A 24,241-nucleotide genomic window follows, 5' to 3' on the forward strand; every position below is an offset into this window, starting at 1 on the left:
TTCGGGATACATGGTTGTGTCAATTCCTCTATTATTGATTCTCCTCTTTCCAGTGTGGATTGAAGGTGCTTCAACTTGCCTGTGCAAATGACCCGGTAATCATCATCGTTGCCTTCGCTTTCAGAATATTCCGATTCACTGTCCCCCTAATCTTCATTTTCTCCCGTAACATTAGTTGCTATGTTTTCTATCTGAAAAGATACACTTTCGTCAGCACTGCTGTTTGATGGTTTTTGATGTGGAGATAAACAAGGTAAATCTTTTGTGATGCGACAATCATTATCTTTCCTGTGTTTAGCTACTTCAAATGGATTTGAAACGGCATCCGCTGCTCAAAAGGTACATTTCTGCCCTCATGTTTTTCTCTATTGTGCTAGAGGCGGTAATCACTGTTGAATTGAGAACCACAACCTTTCGCCTTGCACTGTATCTTTATATGCCTCCTTTTCATAGCAACAAAACAACCTGGTAAAGAATGATCAAGCCATAAATCCCAAAACAAGCTCCCGCTCAAATTTGTCTCTCACCAAATTAGTCCCCCCCCCCCCACTAGATATCTACATTACTAGTAAAAGCCCCCACCCAAAATGGCACAGAGCATTATTTTTGAAAAATGAATTAGTTTTATCAATGGTATTGTCATGGCGACTTTTATGAGGCAGAAATTGATATTTTCATTATTTGAATAAGCCTTCTTAAAATTGGCTTCTCAAAATTGTATATCCTTCCAGGGAGCTACACTCTTTGTTTATAAGAACCTGTAAATTAAGTTCAGGCTGACTGTTCTTAATTTTTTCGAAAATCTGAGGCTGGATTGTTCTTAATTTGTTCTTAAATTAAAAGGATGTAAGCGTGCTATTGCTAGCTTTTTCGCTCTAAGGAGGTGTTCAGGCCTCATTTGCCAAAAAAGTGAGTGAGACAGCCTTAATATGCTGACAAATTTGAATATTCACCAAAAAGCACCCATATATCGCTAAAAATCCTCGATTTTGAAGAAAAAACGTTGTTCAAAATTGCATTTTGCAGAAGCTCAGCCTCAGCTTGTTCTTAATTTGATCTTAACTTTTGACCTGTTTTGAGGCTCGTGTTCTTATAAAATTGTTCATATATAAAAAAGAGTGTACACCCTTTCTTCTAAGAAAATTTCATAAGAACACGATCCTCAAAATTAGTCAAAAGTTAAGACCACATTAAGAACAATCTGAGGCCGAAGTACAGTAAAACTGTAAGGTAATTTTGAACAAAGTTGAAAAAACCCTTAAAATTTCCATCTCATAAACGAGGCGTCTTTTACCATGTAAAGGTGTTTTTGCGTGAATAAAGAAAAGGCCACGATAGCAGGCTGATCGACGGAATCAAATGGGATTCTTGCGGCGAAAAAACGATAAAATGTTGTGAATAAGTAACACCGCAACACGACGAGAATGAGCAGCAACAAACACACGTAAATCAGTCCTAATAATGATAGGATCCGTCGTACATTTTAGCAAGAAACAAAGCTGAAAGCCAGAAGTAAACTTTTCTAGTTACCTGAATTTCCGCCATATAATTCTCAGGTTCGTATAATGATTTCTCCCAATCAGTGTATCCTTCCTTGTCTGTAGCAGAATTTGTTTATGCAAAATCCAGCGCAGCGGTATTGCTGCTTTCCGGATATAACACTGTTTGTATATATCAATCCGGGTTCCGGGTATACAATGCAGTGTTAATAAATCAACCGATTGAAGGTGTCAAGGCTGGTTTCCATATAACCGTAACTGCCGTTAGACTGCCGCCGGCACCTAGCTTCCATCCACAGCTGCCATGTTTACGGTACCGCCGGCAGTGAAAAGTTTAATGGAAACACTTTCCAGCTGCCATGTCGGCGGCACCGTAAGGGCCCGTAAGAGCTAGTTTCCATATAACCGTAACTGCCGTGAAGCTTGCGTTCCCATGCACCTTGATCTAAGATGGCTGATTTCTTTTGCACTGCCAGCTGGTTTTACCCATGTACAACTATACGAGACTAAGACGAAAAAGATCAAATGCTCATAGTCTTCTTTTATTTCAGGCAAGTCGCTCCTTCCTTCGCCGGAGCGAGTGCATTTAATTCGTTTAACGTATTTTGAAAAGTTCGTTCTGATGCTTTTGTACCGTGTATGGGCCTCTTCAACACCGATTCCCAATGTTTTACTTATTTCTATCCAGGCATTCCTCTTTTGTTTGGGAATTTTGTAGCTTTTGCTGGACTTGTCATTTGGACTTGGGTTCGCTGCAAGTCGCCATGTTTAATTTGATGTGTTTGTGAGTAAACAATGGCGCCAACAAGTAGCAATTTTGATTGGGAGAGACAATATCACATGACGTTAGAAAATCATTAAATGATCGCCGGTACCGCTAGCAAGTGTTTCCATTAAACTTTTCACTGCCGGCTGTACCGTAAAGCTACCGCAACTGCCGGCAAAAGTTGAACATTGCTCAACTTTCTAGCGGCAGTTACGGTACCGCCGGCATGGCAGCTGGAAAGTGTTTCCATTAAACTTTTCACAGCCGGCGGTACCGTAAACATGGCAGCTGTGGATGGAAGCTAGATGCCGGCGGCAGTCTAACGGCAGTTACGGTTATATGGAAACCAGCCTTCAGATCAGGAGTGGTGGCATGGGGAGGCAAGGGGGGGCTTTAGTCCCCCCTAAATTTTTGTTAGCCCCCCCGTCGGCAGGCAATCAATTTTTGCTTTCTCTATACCGTCGGCACTTGATGGATGTCACCCGGTTTACATGTTGTTTGAATGACATAAATAATCGAGGAGAAAACTGCACTGGCTGGTTTATGGTTTTCTTAATGGCTTTTCTTCGGCAGTTTTACTATCATAGTGTCATTATATCCTGTCGCTTCCGTGAAAGCTGTGACTTAATTTCATGGTGCTCCTTCGCATGACCCACAATACCATCGTGCTCCTCTCGGTTATAAATAAAGTCTTTAATGAATTTTCTTCTTAAGGGATTCTCTTTTCGTTTCAAGACATTATTATTGCCAATGAAAACATTTCGATCATGAGCACATTTTGCGTAATAAATTTTTCAAAAAGCACTTCTTGTCCTATTTCATCAACTATTTTTCAATAGCATTGTTCACCGCATAGCTTGCGACAAACAAATGGTTTAGAGAAAACCATCGATTAATTTCTTCCAACATAGATAGGAAGAAATATTCAACAATAGGCAATATTTGCGCATTAAGTTTCTTACAAGGCACAAATTACCGAGAAAATCTCGTGGACTCCGACACAGGTTGGAAAGTGGGGACGGGGAGGGGGCAAGGGAGAATTTTGCACCCACAACAAACGATTTTGGAAAAATGCTCTATTTTTAAAATTTTTAAAATTTTTAAAATTAAAATTGTGCCTCGTGTCCATTTCTCCTAAAGTTTCTCAGTAGAAGCATCAACTGCAATTCACTATGAGCTCCAGATTTTTCTTAACATTCATAAGGCATGCTAAGATGGAGAGAGGGATCTAAATTTAAAAGTAACTGACAACCTGGTATTTTTCGAGAACACGGCGAAATTGTTGATTTTATCTGCTGTAAAAAGTTTTGCAAAAAGACAATAATTTTCAATAGGATTAGGAGGATTGCTTTAGTGAAATCTGCCTAAAAGAGTGTATTTTCCAGGGAACTAGAAGCATCACAATTCGAAAATTTCCTGTCCCTTCGGCGGCAACCATGGTGCCGCCTCAGGTAGTAACTATATATTTTGCCCGTCCCGATATAGAGATTTGACAAGACTATTAGAAAATTTGGTCATTATCATACAGAGTTAGATTGACAAAATGTATTGCAGAGGTTTGTGACACCAGCTAAAAAGTTTCAGGCAATAATTTTTTAATCAGGTAAATTTGCATTACACAGCCCCCCCCCCCCCAACGAGGCTTGCCTCGCGACGGCCCTGCCTACTAAATGGGGCAAATCGAATTTTTTTCCTGTCGGCAATTTGACACATCCAGCGTCGGCAGTTACGGAGAATATAAACTTCGGCACCACGAAGGTTTGTCTCTAGCGCCACCCCTGTGTCAGATATGATGTGGTAATGAACAATACAACAGAAAAATTGAACCGCAGAAATTTTTAATAGGGGTAGGTTCTATCTACCCACTAAATCTAGATTCTAGATTTCTTTCCGACAAAAAAACAGTGCCTCTGTGAAAATTTTTTCAACCCCCACCCTTTCTCAATACCCTTTGTTTGTTTTGGATGCCACAGCAAAGTTTTCCCCTTTTGTTTTGCTCGCAATTTGTTGTTTTGCCTCTGTAGACACCAGAGCATAGATTTTCCGTGCCATCAAAGACTGCAATTTAAAGCAAAGGTAGTTAATTCTCCTGGAAAATTAACAATAACTCCTGGTTTTATCTCAAATGTTTAATAATCTGCTAGAATGCTGCGAAGGTCGTGAGTATGAGACATCTGCAGTCGCCATTTCGAATTCAATGTTTTGCAGTTTCACGATAGAACAGAAACTATAGGTAGTCAATCAACTACGGGCAATTGTACAGCTCTCTTACGAATATGGAATCATTTCCGAGTTCCAGATGCTGTTTTGACTGAGTTCCATCCGTGTTCCAAACAAAAAGTTTATTGTTTCAATTCATTCACTTACGAGGCACAAAATGTTTATTTCCGAGATCTGGGATTGACTGCTGTTGTCCTCCACAGCGTCTGGAAAATCGTTTCCAAATCACGACAGAGAAGAAACTGGCAATTTTACGATTTTGAAGAGACGGTGATAAAACTTAGAATTTTTAGCTTTCAATTTTTAATTTAAATATTACTTGTTTCAGGCAACACTATTTTTAGCTGTATATTGAAAATCTGACTGAGTTCTGTGCACCAAGGAACTCACTCTGAATCCGCCTCTGGACTGTAGCAGGCTGCTCGAGGGGCAGTTCTTGCGGCGAAAAGTCGATAAAAATGTAGCAAATATGAAACACCGCAATACGCCGAGAATAAACAACAATAAAAACACGTAAATCAGTAAAGGCTTTTTGAGGCGTATTGAGGTGTTTCATATTTGCTACATCATGACATGGCCGTATTTTTTAGAACACATCACAGATCTGCGTAATCATGCAAGAAGAATCACTAGTTTTTTGATCGGTCGTGATGGTATGATATATATATATTTGTTAGAAGAAAAGCTTTGAAAACGCTGCTCTGCTATTTGATGTTGAAGATCTCCGTTGGGACACTTCATTGGTTCTGACCAAAACAGATTAAAGAGGCTGTGGGCCAATCTTGCTCATTTACAGCATTTAATGGAGAGTGAATCTACCGCATGCAGCAATCGAAGTAAAATTGACTTGGCAACCAGTCGATTTGCTTTGAAGAGACATTTGGTTTTGCATGGTAGAAGATAGCTATTTACCAATTTGGCTTGAATGTAATGTAAGGAATTATTTCTGGGGACAAGATCTGGTGGATTCGATAACGAAAAGCATGACTTTCAGAGTAGCGATAAGAAATGGAAACCGAAAAGTAAAAAAGACGCTTTGCCTTCAAGCCGTAGAAAATGATCTCTGCTTACAAACGCAAGTTTACAGACAGTGAAAATCGCTAAAGACTAGTGAAACACTTATCATTGATTCGGACAAGGCTGCCCAACTGAGTAGACTATTTTATTTAGCAATGTGAGGCAGCAGACCTAGGTCTGTGTCTTGTACTTTTCATCAATTCTTTTCATCATGAAAGTGATGGCTTTGCTATAAACACGTCATCTAAGTTTGTTGTTTGGAATTTGAAATTCTAATGTTTAAAAAATGAATTTTTAACGCCAATTACTACATAAGAGAAGAGTTATCAACAACCAGCGTGTGTTTTGATAAAAATTCATCCTCCAGTTTTTGAAGTGTTTCCATCCTCACGCCGGGCGACTATTTCTGACAAAATAATAAGAAACTTTGAATTTGCACACATTTCTTTTCGCTGCTTGAACGTGTAAACTGTCCCGGCAAACTACTTACCCTGGGTACTACCCTGGGTACCAGAGCCGCAAAAATTAAAAAATAATATTAAAAAATAATAACCCTCATTATTTTTTAATATTATTTTTTAATTTTTGCGGCTCTGGTACCCAGGGTAATTTACACTGTGCCGGATAAATTTTATCCGCCTCAAAATTAGTTTAGATAGGCGTCGCGTTTACACTAGACCTACGCTATCTGCACAAATTTGAGAGCGACTATCCGAACAAAATTAGTTCACCTAGGAAAGTGGATTAAATTAGTTCGGATAGCTATGTGGTACAGTGTAAACGGTTTTATCCGGATAAATTTTATCCACATTGTATCTTGCTCGAAAGCGATTGGCTATTTCTTCCTATTTAGTTTTCACTGTCTCCCAATCAAGATCATTCGCCATCTTGGCTGCCATGTTGTCGATAAATACTCGTGTTAAAAGTGCAGTATCTTTGTCAGTCCACGTAAAATTGGCATACTTGTCAGCTTTCCCTACTTTCGTTGCAAGTTCAGGGCCATTTTGTTTCAAGAACAAACTATTAAAACAAACTTGGCCTAATTTGTATTGCAGGGCATTTTTTTAAGAATTTTCCACTGGTGGGGCATTTGAGAAAAGGGCAAAAAGATAAAGGCAGAATTTACAGAAAAACAGGCTTTCAAAAATATTCTAGAGGAATCGCCTATAGAAGCAGCAGTTCCAGGGAAAAATGAATTGAGATTTGAAACTTGTTCAATGAAGATTTCATCCACCAATATCTCAAATAAAGTAAAAAGTAAAAAAGTCACCGAATCATAAGGGCACTTAAGTGGTGGGGCAAACATGTTTCACCGGTGGGGCAATGAAAGGGGCTGGTGGGGAATTTCCCCACTTCTTTATATGTTATAAAATGCCCTGTTGTATTGACAATATCTTTGGATTTGGTCTAAAAGAGAAGCAGATGATTCTGAAGAGAGAATGAAGTCTTTTTACGTTGGCGGGAATTTTGTTATTATTTTGTTGCCCAGAGAAGACTTCATTTTTGGCGTTCTGTGCATGATTTAAGTCATGTGACTGCAGTGGTCCGGCACAGTGTAAACGGGAGGGCTAAGTGGACAAAATTTGTGCGGCACATTGTAAACGCAAATCAATCCGAACAAGTTTTATGTGGATAAATTTTATCCGGCACAGTGTAAACGGGGTCTAAGCTCTGTTCACGCTGTTGTTCACGTTTGTCTTGTAAATGCCGCATAACTTTTTGCATAATTAATTTTTCCAGAGATCCTGGGAAACGCTCGTACGCGATTTTGCTCTCGGTTACACCGACCCTCTACTTTCGAGTTAGGATGTTGGCAAATTTTTACAGTAATTTGCTGCCAAAGTTTTGCCATCAAGGTGATTTGTCGGCAAATGTTCAAAATTGACTCGCACACAAAAAAATTAGGCTCGACCACTTCGTTGGTAAACAGGACTTGAGAAGAATAGTTAGCAATAAAATAATATGAAATGAAATCTAAAACGAAACAAGAGCCTGAAATAAGCACTGATCTAATCTAAAAAAAGACTTTTTTGAGATCAATGAGTGGAAATAAAGCCTTTAATTTAGCGCATGCGCTGACGAGCGGCAGCATGGCTCTGACAACAACACAAGTGGCCTGACCTTCGACACTTATGGTTCATCATGGAGAGTGCAAAGAATGGCGAAGAAACGGGGAAAGGACGGCTCATAATGTTGCCAGTTGATGGTTCTTCTACATGTGAAAGGGCTTTCCAGTGGTACTTAGATCACCTTCGACGGAAAAGTGACCGTCTTGCAATCGTCAACATCATTGAACCACCAGTAGTCCCAGATTCGTTCATTTTGATGGGACCAAGCATGATCTCTGAAGGTTGGAAACGGGAAGTAGAAAAGAGTGTTGTAAAATCAAAAGAAACTGCTGCAAGGTTTGAAGAACGGTGCAAGAAGGAGAATGTTCCCTGCAGGGTGCTCACAGAAACTTCAGATGCAGGGCCTGGACAGCGAATTTGCGAACTGGCAAAGGAGGTGAACGCCAGCGCTATCGTCGTTGGGTCAAGGGGACAAAACTTGATACGAAGGACGTTGCTTGGTAGTGTTGCATCATACGTTGTTGATCATGCCGATATTCCAGTTGTGGTGACGCCTAAAGTTAATCAGAATACCACAAGATGACCCTTGATGCATTGACAAAAATGCCCATGCTTGATGCACAATAATGCACGCAAAAAATTTCAGCGCACAATACAGTATTCAATACAGGTCAACCATGCAAAGAGAACTTATTTTTTTAAATATTCAAACATCTCAAGCGATAATCGCTTGTGCACGAAATCTTTTTATAAGCTTTTTATCAACATCCACAGATATGTTCATAATAATGGAACCCAATGTAGCCTAATCTAGTGTTCTGTTTAGGCCCTGCACCAAAAATTTCTCAAAACTGTTACAGAAAAATACGCCCCAGCACCGTTGCCCATTTAGAAACTAACAAGAAGGTTCAGTACAACTTTAAGCACAACATCTCTGGCTCTGTTATCAACCTCTCTTATTTCAATTTCACTATTTTAACTCTTAATTTTTGTGTACTTATGGATAGTTTAGTCCTTTGTACTTTCAAGGTCCAAATTTGGCCATACTTTTGCAAGTAAAATTTGCTCCAACATGTAATAAAATCATCATCTAATCTAGCCTTATTCCCTATGTCAAATTAGCCAAATTTTATTCATAGGATTTATCTATGATACTACACAGCTCAGTAATGCCCCACAAATACTGTTTCTAGCTTTTAATGGGCGGTTGATACTCCAGTTCATCCAGCCATGCTGTCTTTTAGGGTACCTGAAAGTTTTTTATCTCTCTAGTTTACCAACAAACTTACAGCTGAAGGGAATAACAACAATCAAGGAATTTACAACCACATCAACTAATACTAGTAATAGGATTTAGATAATAAATTCTTTAACATTTAATCAAGGATTAATTTTAATGAGAATTGATTCAAAAGTCAACCTTGCTTTTGTCTTGCCAAAATTATTTGAATAACATAACAACCTTGAACGAAATATTAATAGATGTCTCACTTGGTCAGGTCATTTTGGACCTGCTTATTTTCAACTGCACCCTTTCTCAGTTATTGAAGTCAAAAGACAAAGTCTGTATGTCTAATTTGCCTTTTGCCTGGGGGGGTTGATGTGCCTGCAAACAGGGTGTCATTTTTTGGTGAAAATTCTGGGACAGGATTATACATTTTCTCTCTTTTTTCCTGCCACAGGTGATTGAATATTTTTTGGTATACAAAGATATCTAATATAGTATACAAAGATTGTCAGAAAATTTTTCCCTTTTGCCCCCATTAAAATTTGATTGCCATTCTGCCCCTGTAGCTATTTGTTGGTTGGTATGGCAGTATGTTGATATATCATCATGCAGTTTTAACTGAATATTTTCTGACAATGAACAAAAATTTTGTGTTGCTTAATAAAAACTTCTAAGGTCCCTCCAGCCAAAATTCTTTCATTGTCTAAAGTAGATATCTTGGGCGTGTATAATTACAAAATTTTTGCAACATTCCAATTAGTTATGAATCAAAAAGGCATTGAAGTTGCACCTTTCTGAGATGAACCTGACACAAACCTGGTTAGGAATTGCTGGTTTGTTGAATCACAATGTTTGACCTCATCTTAGCTGTGATTTTCCTATGACTTTCAACAAAATATAGAGTTAAACACTATATTTTGTTGAGTTAGACGTTGTTGAGTTGTTTTTGTTGAGTTAGAAAATTAGAGTTAAACAGGGCTTTACAATAATATTTGAAATGCCTTGCAAATTTAGTAGAAAAAATTCTTTTAAATGCACTGCTATAGTTTTGACTCGTTTTCTTTAATTCCAATGTTCAATTGTTACTTTATTTGTATTTACCAATGCCTTAGATTCTTGTTTTAGGTCTTTTGATTTAGGTCTTTTGGAATTTTTCTTCCTTAGATTAAGCAGGCCTGGCCGTAAGACTTTTTACAGGAGAGCAGTAAACAGCTCTCCTAGTAGTATTCAGGTGAGCTATAAGAATAGAAACAAAGGAAAAATTGATTTCAAGGAGAGCAAGTTTGCTTTTTAGAACAATTTAGGAGAGCAATCTGTAGCTCCCCTCCAGCGTTTGAGGAGAGCCTGGAGAGGAGCAAGAGCTATGGCTCTTCTCAAACAGCCAGGCCTGGATTTAGGTCTTTTGGAATTTTTCTCACAATTATAGCCCCATGAATTGTTCAATTCGTTTAGCAGGTGATCAAATAATTTCTGTATTTTTGTAAAATATGACATTTGTAATGCATCAAAAATATGTCTGATATTTCAAATCATTTTATTTGAGTTGTGCAAGGATTTCTATGTTGTTTATTGTTTATTGTTTTATTTGGGTCTAAATAAATGTCAATTTACACTGCAACTTTGATATTTCATTTAAAACATATTTTAATTTTTATGGAATTGAAGTAGTGTCTATTTCAAATATTTATTTCCTATTTGTTTTATTCATGTTTGTTGTATTGCAAATGTTGTTTGTGAATTGCTTACACTTGTGAGTTGCCAGCTTTATTCAAAAATTGCCAGCAGGAGCTTCATAGACATATTTATACTTCGTGACAGGGGGCCAGCATGCAAATTGGTAACAGGCAGGGGGGCATAATGATTTTTATGCAGGTCCGTGGGTAGTGTAGACAAAAGGAGAGTGATCTTAGCACAGTGATCGTATTCAAAAAATACCAGATAATCTATTGAACAGGGAATTCTTGATGCATGGCGTGGTATATGAAAATATCTAAATCTTTCTTTTTTGCAAATGTTTTTATTCAAAACTAAAATTGACAAGCTTGATGTTCCCTCCCTCTCTTCCTAACCCCTTCCCCTCTTCCTAACCCTTCTTCTCCTCCTAACCCCTCCCTCTATTTCTAACCCCTAACCTTTTCCCATGCCTTTCCTTAGCGTCACCAACTAAAAAATTGTCAAAAATTGTTAGACATGCGGTAAAAGCATATGACAAGAAAATCGAATATAACAGTGTTTCCATGATGTGAAGCGTAAAAGAGGCTAAAGAAAATCCTGTTTTGACAGTAACAACTCATTGTCAATGGATAATGAAAGAGCCAAACTTCATGTAGACTGTCGGGGGATTTTTTGAGAAGACTGGTTTACTGTTCTTTTCGGAAATTTATCGAAATAAAAATGGGTTGGATGATAATGTGGTTACGCGAAATGTTTCGAGATAATGCCAGAATTGAGTCAGTGGCAAACTTCCGTTGCATATTTGGAGGGGGTCGTGAAAGAGTAAAGGGGTCTTTCTCTCGTGGCCGCACCCTTATATAAGACTTCGGCAACGCAAAATCTTAGCACCGTGAGCGAAGGATTGTAGAGGGCTTGTATTCAGTTCGTCAAGGTGCATCTAAGGAATCAAAATAGACCGCATAAATGTATGTGAATTATTCAAAGAACTGCAACCGCAATTGTACACGCATCTATCCGAAAGCTGGAGGCGTAAAATGAAGCAGCAAGAGATATACTGAGAGCTTACAAAGGAGAAGCAACAAATTATAAATGATAAACCTTTGTACTTTGCGTGGTTTTTGGCTCAAATCTGCAGCAACCAAGTTCGTCAGCATCTAGAACTTCCACATGTGGTCTGTCAGAAAAACACGATTCATTGCGGATGGCGGAAAATTAAGACAACAATGGAGCTTTCAATTCAAACGTAGAGATGTACAATGTAATACATTGAAGAGGGTAGCTTTTTTTAAAAATAGCCACAACAATCCAGGGCGCAGTATCTGAGGGTAGTCGAGCCTAAAAAACCAAATTTGTACTTAACCTGGACTGGAACATCGCACAAGTTGAGGACTTAACCAGTGGCGTCGCTTGACCTTCTAGACCAGGGGGTGGAGGGTCATCAAAAAAAATTACCGACGAAGACAAAGATGGAGAAGAATTTAGATGCTATTTCACCTACTGATAGATGATTTTACTGACAAAGTAAGGATTTTATAAACAAAGCGAAGATTTACCAACGGATTAATAAGTTTATGGGGGGTGTTACATCCCTTAGACCCCCTAGCTATACCCCTGGACTTAACCTTGACTGGAACATAGCATGATATGAGGATTTAACCTGAACTAAAACATGGCACCCCGGTCTAAAAGTAGAACTCTGGGGTGAGATATGATTGGGTCGAGGGGCAATTCACTCTTGCAAATAGCGTACGAGATTTTTCCTAAAATAAAGGTTTTTTGGGGATTTCAGATAAAACAATAGGATTTTCACAAAAGGTGTACGAGATTTTCTTGGAGTGATTTGCCCCTCGATTGGGTCAATATCAAAACCTTTTCAGCGTGTCAAGCTGCTGTTATTTTGTAAGTTTGTAAGCCAAGATGAAAGTGGTTGGGAAAGGGATGGCCATGTTTAAGTCATTTTGGCACTTTTCATTTGCCATGTTGTTGCCGTTAACTAACCTTTTTATCTCTCCAAAAACGTTTTCTCATGCAAATTCAAACTCATGTATAGGTCTTTTTACATTCACATTTCATAAGTCGCAAAACTGTGGCAACTATTGTCAAAGTCCCAAGAAAAAGACTGATTCTGAAACAAAACTGTCAGAATAATTTAGAGTGCTGATGACTCTCTTTGATTAGATACATAATACCCAGATAACAAGAAAATACAAAATTTCAAGTACATGACAAGCAAATTCAAAAAAAATATGTTCGGATCTACAGTGATAAAGTAGATTAAAATGGAAATAAGGAGTGTTGCGGTCAGTCAAGAAAGGCACAAAAACGAAAATTAAACTATTAATATGATCATATATGCATATTATACTGAAATTCGAGCGAAATTCTAATTCTGAAATTCGGAAAGTTCATTGGGAAACCTGACCCTGTAGCCTCGCAATTCTTCTGTTACTGTAAAAGGCTTCTACAGTTTAATTTTCCAATGAAAATCCTTGAATCTTTCCGATAAAAAAGCGAGAGTTGAGCAGTTATATCTGTCTGTCATAGCTTGAATGGTTTGTTGCTGCTTAGAACCAACGAGCGTTCATTGGAGATCGGTGTTGTCCCTTGTCTTAGTTTAGATGTTGTATTTAGGCCATGTTAAATAATTTTCGTCTGTTTTCCTAATATCTTTCACAGTGTATCTGTTGAAAGACAGGTTGAGAAAGGCAGGGAAGCGAATATACCTCACCGTTTTTAACCATATTTCAAAATAGGGAAGTAGAATAAGACCTTCAAGAAAGTATTTTCGAACTGAAATAAATGTTTCCTTTCCTTGCTGTTATTTTGAAAAGCCATTGCTTTCCTTGCATTGGTTTTGGTTGTGGTCCAAAAGGAATAGTGTTTGTCCGAGGCTATGATAGAGCTGGTGGAGCAGGCGAAGGAAGTATATCGTGGCATCCAGGCCTGTTGCAATCTAGAAAATAGATTATGCAAAAGTCTGTTTAGAAATGGGAGAGAATGTCGAAATTCCTATTTCAAATGGAAAAGTTCTCTAAGATCTGATTGAATTGAACAGAATTCTCAAGTAATATTCTCAACCAAAGCCGCCGAAGGGAGGGAGGGGGGGGGGGCAAATTGCCCCAGGGCCTCGAGGTCTAGGAAACCTTGTAAAGTAATGAATTAAATTTTAGAAATGAAATGTATCAAGTATGTTAAAAACATGCCTAAAAATATCGAAACGTTCTAAAAAATTGCAAGAAATGACTGCAAAAATATTCTGAGATGCATGTCACTCACTCACTATTTTAACATTTTTAACTGATTTTGCGTACTTGGAAGTCCTTCTTGGTGTTCTTTAGGAATATTTGGTGAAAATTCAAAAATTCTCAAAATAAATTTTTTATGACATCATCTCTGAGTCTCGACTGAGACGATGATATATAATCAAAACAACAATAATCGTTTATAAAAAGCAGATCTGCCTGATCATATTTTGATATACCATTTTTGTTGAAGGCTGCATTTTTTGTTTCTTGACATAGCCAGAAGTTCGATAAGGAAAGTGACAGAAGTAAAATTACCGTAGAATAGATAAGGAGATGTTTCTCAGCGGCGCTAGCTTCAATCACGAGAGAGCCAAACATGATAAAAACTGGCAAAACCGATGCAGTGTCGAGCAGATGAAAACTTGACTTTGACATTTTTGCAATCTGAAAGTTGAACAAGATTGTGTATTTATCAAAAACGGATTGTTAAAATAGACTTTAAAAAATTATTCACAGCTCAAAAATATGCATATAAAATGGCATGTAAAAATTTTATGCAGTTATTTGACAATATCTTTTAACGGCTAAGAACGAGACTTCGCTTAAGACATTAAGATTTTATCAAACAAACGCAAGTTCTACCCTTTAAAGATGCTGAGACCTTTTAGCTACATTGCTAAGAGTTGCAAATCCTAGACGAAGGCTATGCAGCCCCTGGTGAGAAAACTTTTGTAGATTTCGTTATCTTCCCATTGCTCAAATTTTTTCTTACTGGAATTCTCTTCGTTACCATTGATAAAATCCTTGCCTATTTGACAAAATGTTGGCTGTCGTAAAAAAGTTGCTACACTCCACGCCCTCTCTAATAAATGCCACGTTCAATTCCTTAAATATATGTATTGATGTAGACGTAATCGAGACTCTTAGGAAAAAATACTTGATGTGGATTACTCTCAGAAAGATCTATTGCAGAACAACGAAACATACAGCACAGCGAAATATAAGCGAATATAGTCTAACAAGCAATTGTCCAGTCACGGGGGTATAACCTACATAGACCATGTCACTTGAATTCGAATAAATCTTTGTGGTTTTTATCAAATACCCACATATGCAGGGGTTCAGAAAAGTTAGCAGTGATCTGCTGGGACCTAAGGGTGGAAACGGAGTGAAACAGTTACCACTCAGACGTTATCCTTCTGCGGAGGAGAAAATGAAATATTTCCTTTTGGATACAACACAAGAGACATTATTTGCTTTAAGACAGCAGGTAAGACCATTTTTAGTACATTCTGTTGAAGATGATCCCTTTTCGCAATTTAAAAGGTTCACGTGATCATAAAACCTTACCCTTGACCTTATAAGGAAGTCTTTGCTCTTTGTTACAATAATAATGCTGCTATAAGTATTTGAACAACTTCAGTGCTTAGTTCACGTCAAGACCATGGAATTTCTTATGCTGGCTATTGCGCTCATCAAAATGAATTTTATTCATATTTCAATGTAACAAAACACTCTCTGAAAAGTGTTGATGAACGACTCTCAAATTATAATGTAATCAACGCCGGTAATCGACAAATTGAAAATTACCTGCTCAATGTATTTATAGTATACTTACGATTAACTGCACATGAATCTTGGCGAAGGAAAATCCAAAGCAAAGGCCGAATAGGATGGAATTCTCTTGAAGGACCTCTTGGGAAACACTAACAAAGGCTATTGATGCTGACGTCAGTATGATGAAAACAGGTATAACCGGAGCAATGGAATGCCAGAAACTCTAAAAGCAAGCAAACCTCGTGAGACTGGAATGCTTTCGAGGATCTCATTTGTATTAAAATATCGTGTGTTTATGAAAATTAATGTAACTGAAAAATAAAAAAGCGGTTTGTGAAGTAAATTCGTCGGAGCATTGAACAAATAAAATTATCCTAAACATTTAAAGGCTAAATTGTTATTGTGGGTGCCACTCGCGTATCAATCTTTGATGGTTCTAGTCGGTATATGCTTTATAGTTATTTTATCATCACTCGTTATCAATTTGTCCTCCTTCAAATATTTTCAAGGTCAACCCCAGCTCTCCTTCTCAATGGTGGCTGTAGGGGTGCAAATTTTAGAACACGCCATTTTTTCTGCAAGATGTAAGAAGACACCAACTGGAAGCACCCATGAATTACTTTCGGTGGCGTAAAGGCAGTTTCAAAATCATAGAATTGGACCACAAAATATACTTTTCTCAAAGTGCTACTTTTCTGCAAAAAATGTTATCATCCAATTTAGACGACATGCAAAATCTATTCAGCCGAGAGCCGAGGGGGCATGCTTCCCAATCTCCTCCAGTCCCCTCCAGTCCCCTCCAGTCCCCTCCAGTCCCCTCCAGTCCCCTCCAGTCCCCTCCAGTCCCCTCCAGTCCCCTCCAGTCCCCTCCAGTCCCCTCCAGTCCCCTCCAGTCCCCTCCAGTCCCCTCCAGTCCCCTCCAGTCCCCTCCAGTCCCCTCCAGTCCCCTCCAGTCCCCTCCAGTCCCCTCCAGTCCCCTCCAGTCCCCTCCAGTCCCCTCCAGTCCCCTCCAGTCCCCTCCAGTCCCCTCCAGTCCCCTCCAGTCCCCTCCAGTCCCCTCCAGTCCCCTCCAGTCCCCTCCGTGACACAGCTGTTGCTGCTGGTGCTGATACTAGATCTTGAATGTTCGGACTAGATTACAACAAAATAATTCATATTAAAGACAATTAAAAGAAGCATCTCACCAATCCACGGCTTTTTGTTACAACGTAGAATTGCCTTGTTTTTCCAAATGCAAGTTCAAGCCAAATGTAAATTTTTAATCCATAAAAAATGTGAACAACTCTGAAGCCAACACTTGGTAATATCTAGGGAAAAGGTTTATATCAAGCACTAAAAAGAACAAATTCCCAACGAGTTCCTTAATAGACAGACATGTCAGAAAGAAAGAAACAGTATTTTGATGCTACAATCTCTAATTAGAGCCGCGATCAACGGTGCCTATGAAACACTGGCAAGGTAAATCAAATGATAATTTTATCCACCGCCATAAAACATATTTTTAGAAATATTAAACTTGTAACAAATAATCAGAAAAAGGACAATGAAATGCCTCTAAATGTGCATAATTAGTGAGATGTATTTCAATTTTTCTCAATAATTGCTGGTCTCTGTTTGATTAGAGCGTCACGCTAAAGAACTCTTTCCCGGTCCCATTGTCAGTGTATTATGTCTTTGTCTTTGAAAACCAATTTTCTTAATTTTTGACTTGTGGAAAAGCAGAAGCGGAAGCTGAGGCTTTTTATCTCATTATGTTTTAGCTTTAATTTACATTCGATTAATATTACGAGAAGTGGCGTGTTTCTTGATGTTATCTCGGTTGGGAGCCCAGATAGGCCGTTTAAGGTTCCGGACCCGGTTTGCACTGAAAATGTCTTCAAACACATACAAGATAGAAGCTTTGGCTTGTAGCAGTTTTTGCCATGACAAAAGTAACACAAGCCTTCTTTGGCATATCCTTTCTTTCCTAAGATATTTACATTTCGAGAGTTCATTAAAGTTTAGCCAGAAAAGACGAGAAAAATGCTGACGTTGACAAAAGAGAAAAGCGGTCTCAGAGCTTTGTTTGAAAATAATTGAATAACCTGAGGATTGTGGTTTCATTTAAAACTTTTTTACTCTGTCCTTCACAAATTTACCACAGCCTAACTAGAGAACACGAGGACTTGTTTACTAAAACTTTAAGCATGGGAGCAAAAGGTATACCGAACTAAAACAGTCGTTTTGATGTACGCAATCAGGGCAAGCTTAGGCCAATTCAGCCAGCTTTATTTCACTTCTCGGTGTGGCAAAACAAATAAAAAACTATGCGATCCATGCAAAAATCCTTATTGGTCATGCATGATATGTGCTTAAAGTTGCTGTGTTAACAACTGTAAAATATGGGCGTCCCTTTGAAAAATAATGATGAAAAATAGAAAACATCCTAGACAAAATGGCAGACATATACTTCTTCGTTTCAGGTGAGTTATTTTCCTATCCAATTATTCATTCATCGATTAAGTAATTGAACGCAAAATGTTTTCTTAAGTTTGATTAATGTCGTATAAATACACTTAGTGAGCAAAAGTAATGCACAGGCTGAAACAGAAATGGCAGCACAGCAGCAAAAAATTTTATCGAACCAAAATTCAAGTTGCCATAGCAAGTTTCATAAAAGTTATAAGATGACTTTGTAACTGGAATATGCTGAAAAATTTATCAAGGTTTGATGGTGAAAATAGTAAATGCAAGAATGTTATTGATTTTTGCCCATTTTTAAACAATATCGACATGTCGTAAAAACACAAAAATTGAGCCATGATGATTGAAGCTCCTGTGAAACATTTGCAATAAAACATTTCATCTTTGCACCAATCCACGATATCTTGTTACAATGAACTCGTGGGCACTTACTTTATGCTTGGGTGTCTAGAACTGCTCATTTTCCTTACTTTTATTGGAGAATCTGCTAAATGTTTTAGTCGGAAATTTTTGGAGCCGCAATGGGCCTAATCGCAGCGGCAGCTTCGTGATATGTTGCAGCAAAACTCAATCAATAAAATGTGTCACAAATCGTAACGTCCATCTTTTCCAGCCGATTGCAATTTTGTAAAGAGAACAAATAATGCTGAAGATTGTGGAAACAACATTTCATCCTCTCATTAAATGAAAATACGAAAATTCCCGCTATAAACAGGCTTATTTGTGTACCTCAATAGCTGTAAAAGAGTGGACATAATAAAATGGCTTAAAATGTGCCACTTTCCACCAAATACAAGGCCATCTATCATCAAATTGGTACTTCAACACCTAAATGTGATCTTGTAAATGTTTTTCTGAACTTATCATGTCGCGATTAACAGAACCTGTTCCTAAACTTTTTTGTAAAGCTTTAGCAAGTCTCACAAAGGTTTCAAAGCGTGAAGACTGTCCAATAAAAAGTTAAAGAATTTTTAATTTTTACAAAGTAGCTTTCTTCAATTTTTCAATTAAAAGTGTTGTCAATGGTTTGAAGTTTGGTTTGATTAGATTTTAACCATAAAAAGACGCCTAATTATTCCACAAAAGTGGTTTGAATTTCGATCGCTTTGTTGTTGACAACGCGGTCGCCATTACTGAATTGCCAAACCTGTGCAATAATTTTGCTCAAAGCTTAGCCCCAACCTTCCAATCTTTTCGCGATAATTTACATACTCGATCAAGGCGGCCTGACCGTTCAATGTAAGCAAGAAGATTAAAGAGTTAAAAGTTGAACAAATACTCTCATAATCTTACCATGTATTTCCAGATGGTCGGTCCAAATGAGGCATAACTAAGACTTACGACAATATACAGCGTCAATATTTCGTAGAAGTCAATGCTTGAAATGAAAAATGCAGAATGTGAGCGTGATGGTTATAATGTAAGAGAAAATCATTTGATTTTAGCACAATTGAAAAGAAGTACAAATTTTTTAAAACTGTTCAAAATAGAGAGGCCTTGTCATCAAAATATTTTTCTCAAAGTGGATGATGCTGCAGGAAAATCAATGACACTTTTACAAATGTCAATGACAAAATCAATCAATATTTTCTTCAATGACATTGTTTCTTTCTTTTGCAAAACAATTTTGTTGGAATGTGTTTGCAAAGTGGTCTTACGAGAAGATGCGAGGCTGAATTTGTGCCACACTAGTGTTAATATAGAATGATATACCTAGAAACAATTAATGAGTCTATGATTCAAACTAAAGAAAATCAACCTTTTTTAGATTTCTGAGTACATCTTTAGAAAGAGAGAGCATGTAAGAAATTGTCTGGTACGATGTACTCCTTAATAGTTGTTGTTGTTGTAGTCACTTAAGTACACGTTGAAGTATGTGTTTAAATTTGAATTGAATGAGATTAGATAGGACAAAGAATTAGAACGGATCGAAATTGGAATCTAAACTAGAATTTGCGTTATGATTGATCGAAGTTATACAGTCCTTTATTGGAATTAGAATTGGAGCCTAAACAACATATCGTTATCTTTCTTAACCTGTATCTGTAGCACCGAACTTGAGCCACCAGCAAAAGCGATTTCGCACAGAGCATGAAATTAGGGAGAGGTTCGTATAATTTTATCTTTTAGGGAAATTTTTTGCTTACTGATTTTGAATTTTTACCACATTATCTGAATTTTCCACGAAAACCTAAGAATGATATCAGCAGATTTTAGGAGACTTGCACATAAAAAAATAATTTGCTTAAATAATTTAAGAGAACAGGTTATTGGAGACGGGATAACAGGAAGTAGAATGCAGCTCTAAACCCTATGAAAAGTTGGCGAGAAGGATTTTCAAAATTTTGGAACCATTAGCCAAAAAAGAGACTTTGAAAAATTAGCAACTAGCATGATACCTACATAAAATAAGCAATCTTGTCCCTTTTCTAAAAATAATAGATAAACAAACTACAAATAAATTAAGAGAAGAACTAAACGAAGAGAGAGCAAAGGTGGAGAGGGCGAAGAAGATAAGGAGTGGAGCGTAGTAGCGTCAAAGTTATCAAAGAAAAGAATATATTACCTTTCAATCCTAGTATGTCCACAGACGTAAATGGTATATGGCTCCGAAACATAATTAACAACCATGTCCCCTAATATCCAGGCCACTGTTCCAAGTGGGTTGTCTGTTACCCCTAAGAAACACGCTAAAGCAACGGATGCTATCATCAAGGCAAATGCGTCGCCCCCGTGATCTAGAACTTCACCAAATGGACTACACAAGCCTCTGAGCCGTGCAACCTTTCCATCGATGCTGTCACAGGACATCCACATAAGGAATCCGAACGCACAGAAGTACCCACTGGCTTGCAAATGCTAAAATAAATATTCGATTTCTAATGAGGATGTGTACGTATAATATGATTCATTTAAAAGTTTACGAAGATTTAGCCGTTTTAGTTAAATTTTAGCATCGTTTTTAGCATCGTATACTCATTCGCAAAGTTTTAGTGAGTCAAAAATAACTGTAAATAAAAGGTAGAAGACAATAAAATCTAGAACTTGAAGCACACCTCTGCAACAGAGGACAAAACCATTGTGCCCCAATAAAAAATTGCATGTCACGCCCGTTGGTTGCAAACATCACAGGCAAGTTTAGATTCAATTTGGCTTACCTGATGGTCTCCAATGTAACTGAAATATGCAACGAAGGAACACGAAAGAACAACCGACACGAGGCCAATAATTGTCACCAGATTCGCAGTGACCCTGTGATGAATCTCCTTTGCCATCCATAAGTACAAAACATCTAAAAAATCCATTATAGATGTCCCCTCTACTGAGTACCGATGCTTTTTTACAGCTGCTATTTGCTTCTCGCTCAGGATCGCCATGTCTCTAGTGGTCCTTTCCAGATCCCTAAAACAGAGACAACAAGTAAAACACATGAATCTGTATTACGATGGTGTGTGTAAGAGACGTTACATCTTAAAGAGCGAGAGGCAAAGACAACGCACTCAATACATTTTGTGCATTCTTTAATTGCACTAAAAATTCCCTCTCTAATTAATCACCAACTCTTAAATATACGTTATCACGTGATGTAACATTGATTAATAGCTAACACGTGATATGATATGGTGCATGCACGTGTTGCGGGGGTATAAGAGGTACAATTACTGGATTCATTTTCATTTCCATTTAGTCATTCGAGTCTTAACCATCAGATTAGTATTGGCAATTTAAAAATCAATAAACTTTTGGAAACAGCCATTCGAAATCATTATGATTAACAGCATCCTGGATGATTCACGTGTCCAAATCAAAATCTGAGTTCAGTTGGTTGTAAATACATCAATCAGCAATCTATTCTTGTCACATCAGATACGGAAACAATTTACTATTTAATTCATACCTTGATTTATATACAATGCCTGCCTTAGGTATTAGAATACTGTACCAAAATTTCAATATATCACACTGCACGAGAGACTTCAGTGGCCCTGGGAAAGGGCGTAGAAGGTATCCTGCAAGCAAGCGACATAACCAAGGGTGGATTCAGAGCAAATTTGAAGGAGGGGCAGTTGGTAGGGGGGGGGGGCGCTGTAAAATTGTCAGAAATTGGTGACGAGTTTACGCTGTATATTACGCTGTAACAATTTCAGTCCCTAACTACTGACAGAAGGGTCTCTGTTCACTTTTTCACAATAATTGTTGTATACGTGCTAACAGAGTCATAGGGTGCCAATAATAATTTTCTACAAGAAATTTTAGCACATTACAACTGTTTCAAAAAGATTATAATCATACTACAGGGTGAGAAAAAATTATGTGCCGAAGGAGAAAGAATAGGGAGCAAGCGCCTTCTTTTAGCGACGCCCCTGGGGGGGCAATGCGAAGTTAAGGTCGGCTTGTTAACTGAGCGAAGCGGAGGAGCCCGTAGCCTGCGTGCAAACTTTACTTTCCATTGCGAAGGAGAGCCAGTTCTCCTTCGCAACGGAAAGTAAAATCTGCACGCAGGCTAAGGAGCTCACTGCTTGTTATTTGAAAGCAAAGATTAAAGTAACGATATTGAATAACTTAAGCAAAGTAATGGAAGAATCTTCAAAATTTAATATCTCGCAATTTATACAGAGTTTGGTACAGACCTATCATCTTGCAACGGATAAATAATTACAGAAATTTAATGAGCCTTTGTAATCTTCTCTCATTGGGGACTAGAAAGGCAAACATCTTAAAAGAAGTCTTGTTTTATATTACTTTTTACAGAATAAATCGAAAAGTTAACTGTAAAAGGGAACTACGCCATAATGATAGGTGCAACAGAGCTTTATCATTTCGTCTACTTGAAAGAGAGAGTTGGCTCCAAAAATAGAAAGTCATCAAACTGCAGTGACATCAATGGTTACCGTTCAAAATGAACATAGCCTTTTCGAAGGGAAATTAGCTTTCCCTTCGAAGTTGGTTCTGAAAACAAGCATTCAACGCAGGCTGCTCGATATAGCATTGTGTAGACTGGTGCACAGTTGACATTGGCTTTTACCATAAATGCACAGACTTTGTTGAGACCGACTTTTTCGACAGTCATGTAGACAAAAACATGTTATTTCTAAAAATTTTGGACGGGCATAGAGGGGCAAAAAATTCTAGTTGGACGGGCAATGCCCTCTCCGCCTCTTCCCCCCTTGGCTTCGTGCCTGTTCAACCCGCCTCCGTCTGTGAGTAGCATGTACCTGGATCCAACCTACTATCACTGCCAACATTACTTGGAACACCTAACACTTTGCACTGTGCTTTTCTATTTTTCATTTGTTTTCTTGAATACTACCACTTCCGCCCCCCTTTCCCCCCAAAACAATGTTGAAAGTATAGAAAAATATCAAGCAATCCACAAGAAAAAGCGTACTCCATAACCCCTTTCTTTTTTCTAAAGTAAATCAACATTGTTCCTAGGGGGAGAGGGGGATGGCTGAATTTGCTTTTGAAAACCTACGTTGGTGTTCCAAGACTTTTGGCAGTAATTGTAGGTAACTTTGCATTAGTACTACAAAGAAAAGAAACTTACCTGAGTATGAATTTACTCGGTTGTATAATGTGAACAGGGCTTTACTTGCTCAAGGACATACAGCGAATGCGTACAAATTCTAAATAAGCATATAAGTTGGTAAATACAATAGGGAGGAAAATCTTTTCTCCTTTAACAAAAAAACACAACAAAGCAATTTTCTGTATTTTGAAGCGAACGATCGTTTCCTATGAGAAATTTTGGCAATTATATCTCTATGAAATATCGACTTTCCTTGTCAAGCTACCTTCTTTTCTCATTGTAATATTTTATTTAATTTCTTACTTCAGCAAACAGCAGCGAGAAAAAACACCAACAAAAGCATCCCATTAATTAAAATCAAAAAGCTCCCTCAGAAGACGTTGCCACATATATCTGTTTGTTATATATCTGTTTCTTGTTTTAAAGCCTGCCCCCCCCTCAGGTATGGTTCTTGTTCGAGTTTCCCCCCCCCCTAGCCGACACCTACAGATACGTGGTTGCCCACACGTATCCCAGGCTGGAGCCGCCACTGGCAACCATGGTGGCGTCTCAGGTAGTGGTCCAGCAGAATGGTGAAATAATTGTGGGTTTTGAGGTAAAATCAAGCAATTTAGCACATTTTTAGAACTTGACATGCTGATTTTTTTAAAGCTCAGACCTACTTTGAAACTCATTTTATGACGTCACAATGACGTCACAGTCAGAAGGTTTCATGATCAAATTTTTGCTAGATTACGAGGTTTAAAGCCAAAGTCATTGCAACTAATGTTTCGAGAGATTGTGACATATATTTTTGCCGGCACTTTTCATTCAATTTTGCCATCAAACTCTTGCTTGTTATCATTCAGCATGTATCTTTGTACTGTTAAACTTGCTTTAGCAAGAATTACAGCTTGATGGTCATAATGTATGTCACACTCAACTGCTAATGCTGTGCCAATATCGGTATTTAAAAAAGGAATAGATCTCTACC

General features: G+C 38.0%; 3 protein-coding genes across 5 annotated transcripts in view; 1 reads left to right on the top strand and 2 right to left on the bottom strand.

Moving 5' to 3' along the window:
• The window catches only part of LOC148960143 (cholinephosphotransferase 1-like), a 38,301-nt gene that overhangs the window by 11,563 nt on the left and 2,497 nt on the right, over positions 1-24,241 (bottom strand). Inside the window, exon 2 of one of the 3 annotated variants that reach the window (XM_089109045.1) lies at positions 23,287-23,365. The exons of 1 other annotated variant lie outside the window; for it this stretch is intronic. Coding sequence is in view for 1 of the 2 variants with exons in the window: in XM_089109044.1 (XP_088965170.1) it covers positions 11,572-11,627 (56 nt within the window). In the remaining variant the exon portion in view is untranslated. Of the gene's footprint in view, positions 1-11,571; positions 11,771-23,286; positions 23,366-24,241 lie in introns of those variants that run through there. One more of the 3 variants, XM_089109044.1, reaches the window with a different exon arrangement.
• On the top strand, positions 7,580-9,730 carry LOC135685996 (uncharacterized). Its single transcript, XM_065202129.2, has one exon. It carries the CDS (start codon positions 7,645-7,647, stop codon positions 8,152-8,154), a length of 510 nt encoding a protein of 169 aa, XP_065058201.1. The 5' UTR covers positions 7,580-7,644; the 3' UTR covers positions 8,155-9,730.
• Positions 12,002-21,274, bottom strand: LOC135685994 (choline/ethanolaminephosphotransferase 1). Its single transcript, XM_065202125.2, has 7 exons — positions 20,897-21,274; positions 20,305-20,597; positions 19,032-19,116; positions 16,460-16,582; positions 15,337-15,498; positions 14,034-14,162; positions 12,002-13,426 (listed from the first exon to the last, which is right to left on the bottom strand). Exons 1-7 carry the CDS (start codon positions 21,167-21,169, stop codon positions 13,292-13,294), a joined length of 1,200 nt encoding a protein of 399 aa, XP_065058197.2. The 5' UTR covers positions 21,170-21,274; the 3' UTR covers positions 12,002-13,291.

Source organism: Rhopilema esculentum, chromosome 6 (genome assembly GCF_057945365.1).
Source record: "Rhopilema esculentum isolate cy_ngs chromosome 6, ASM5794536v1, whole genome shotgun sequence".
Lineage (NCBI taxonomy): Eukaryota > Metazoa > Cnidaria > Scyphozoa > Rhizostomeae > Rhizostomatidae > Rhopilema > Rhopilema esculentum.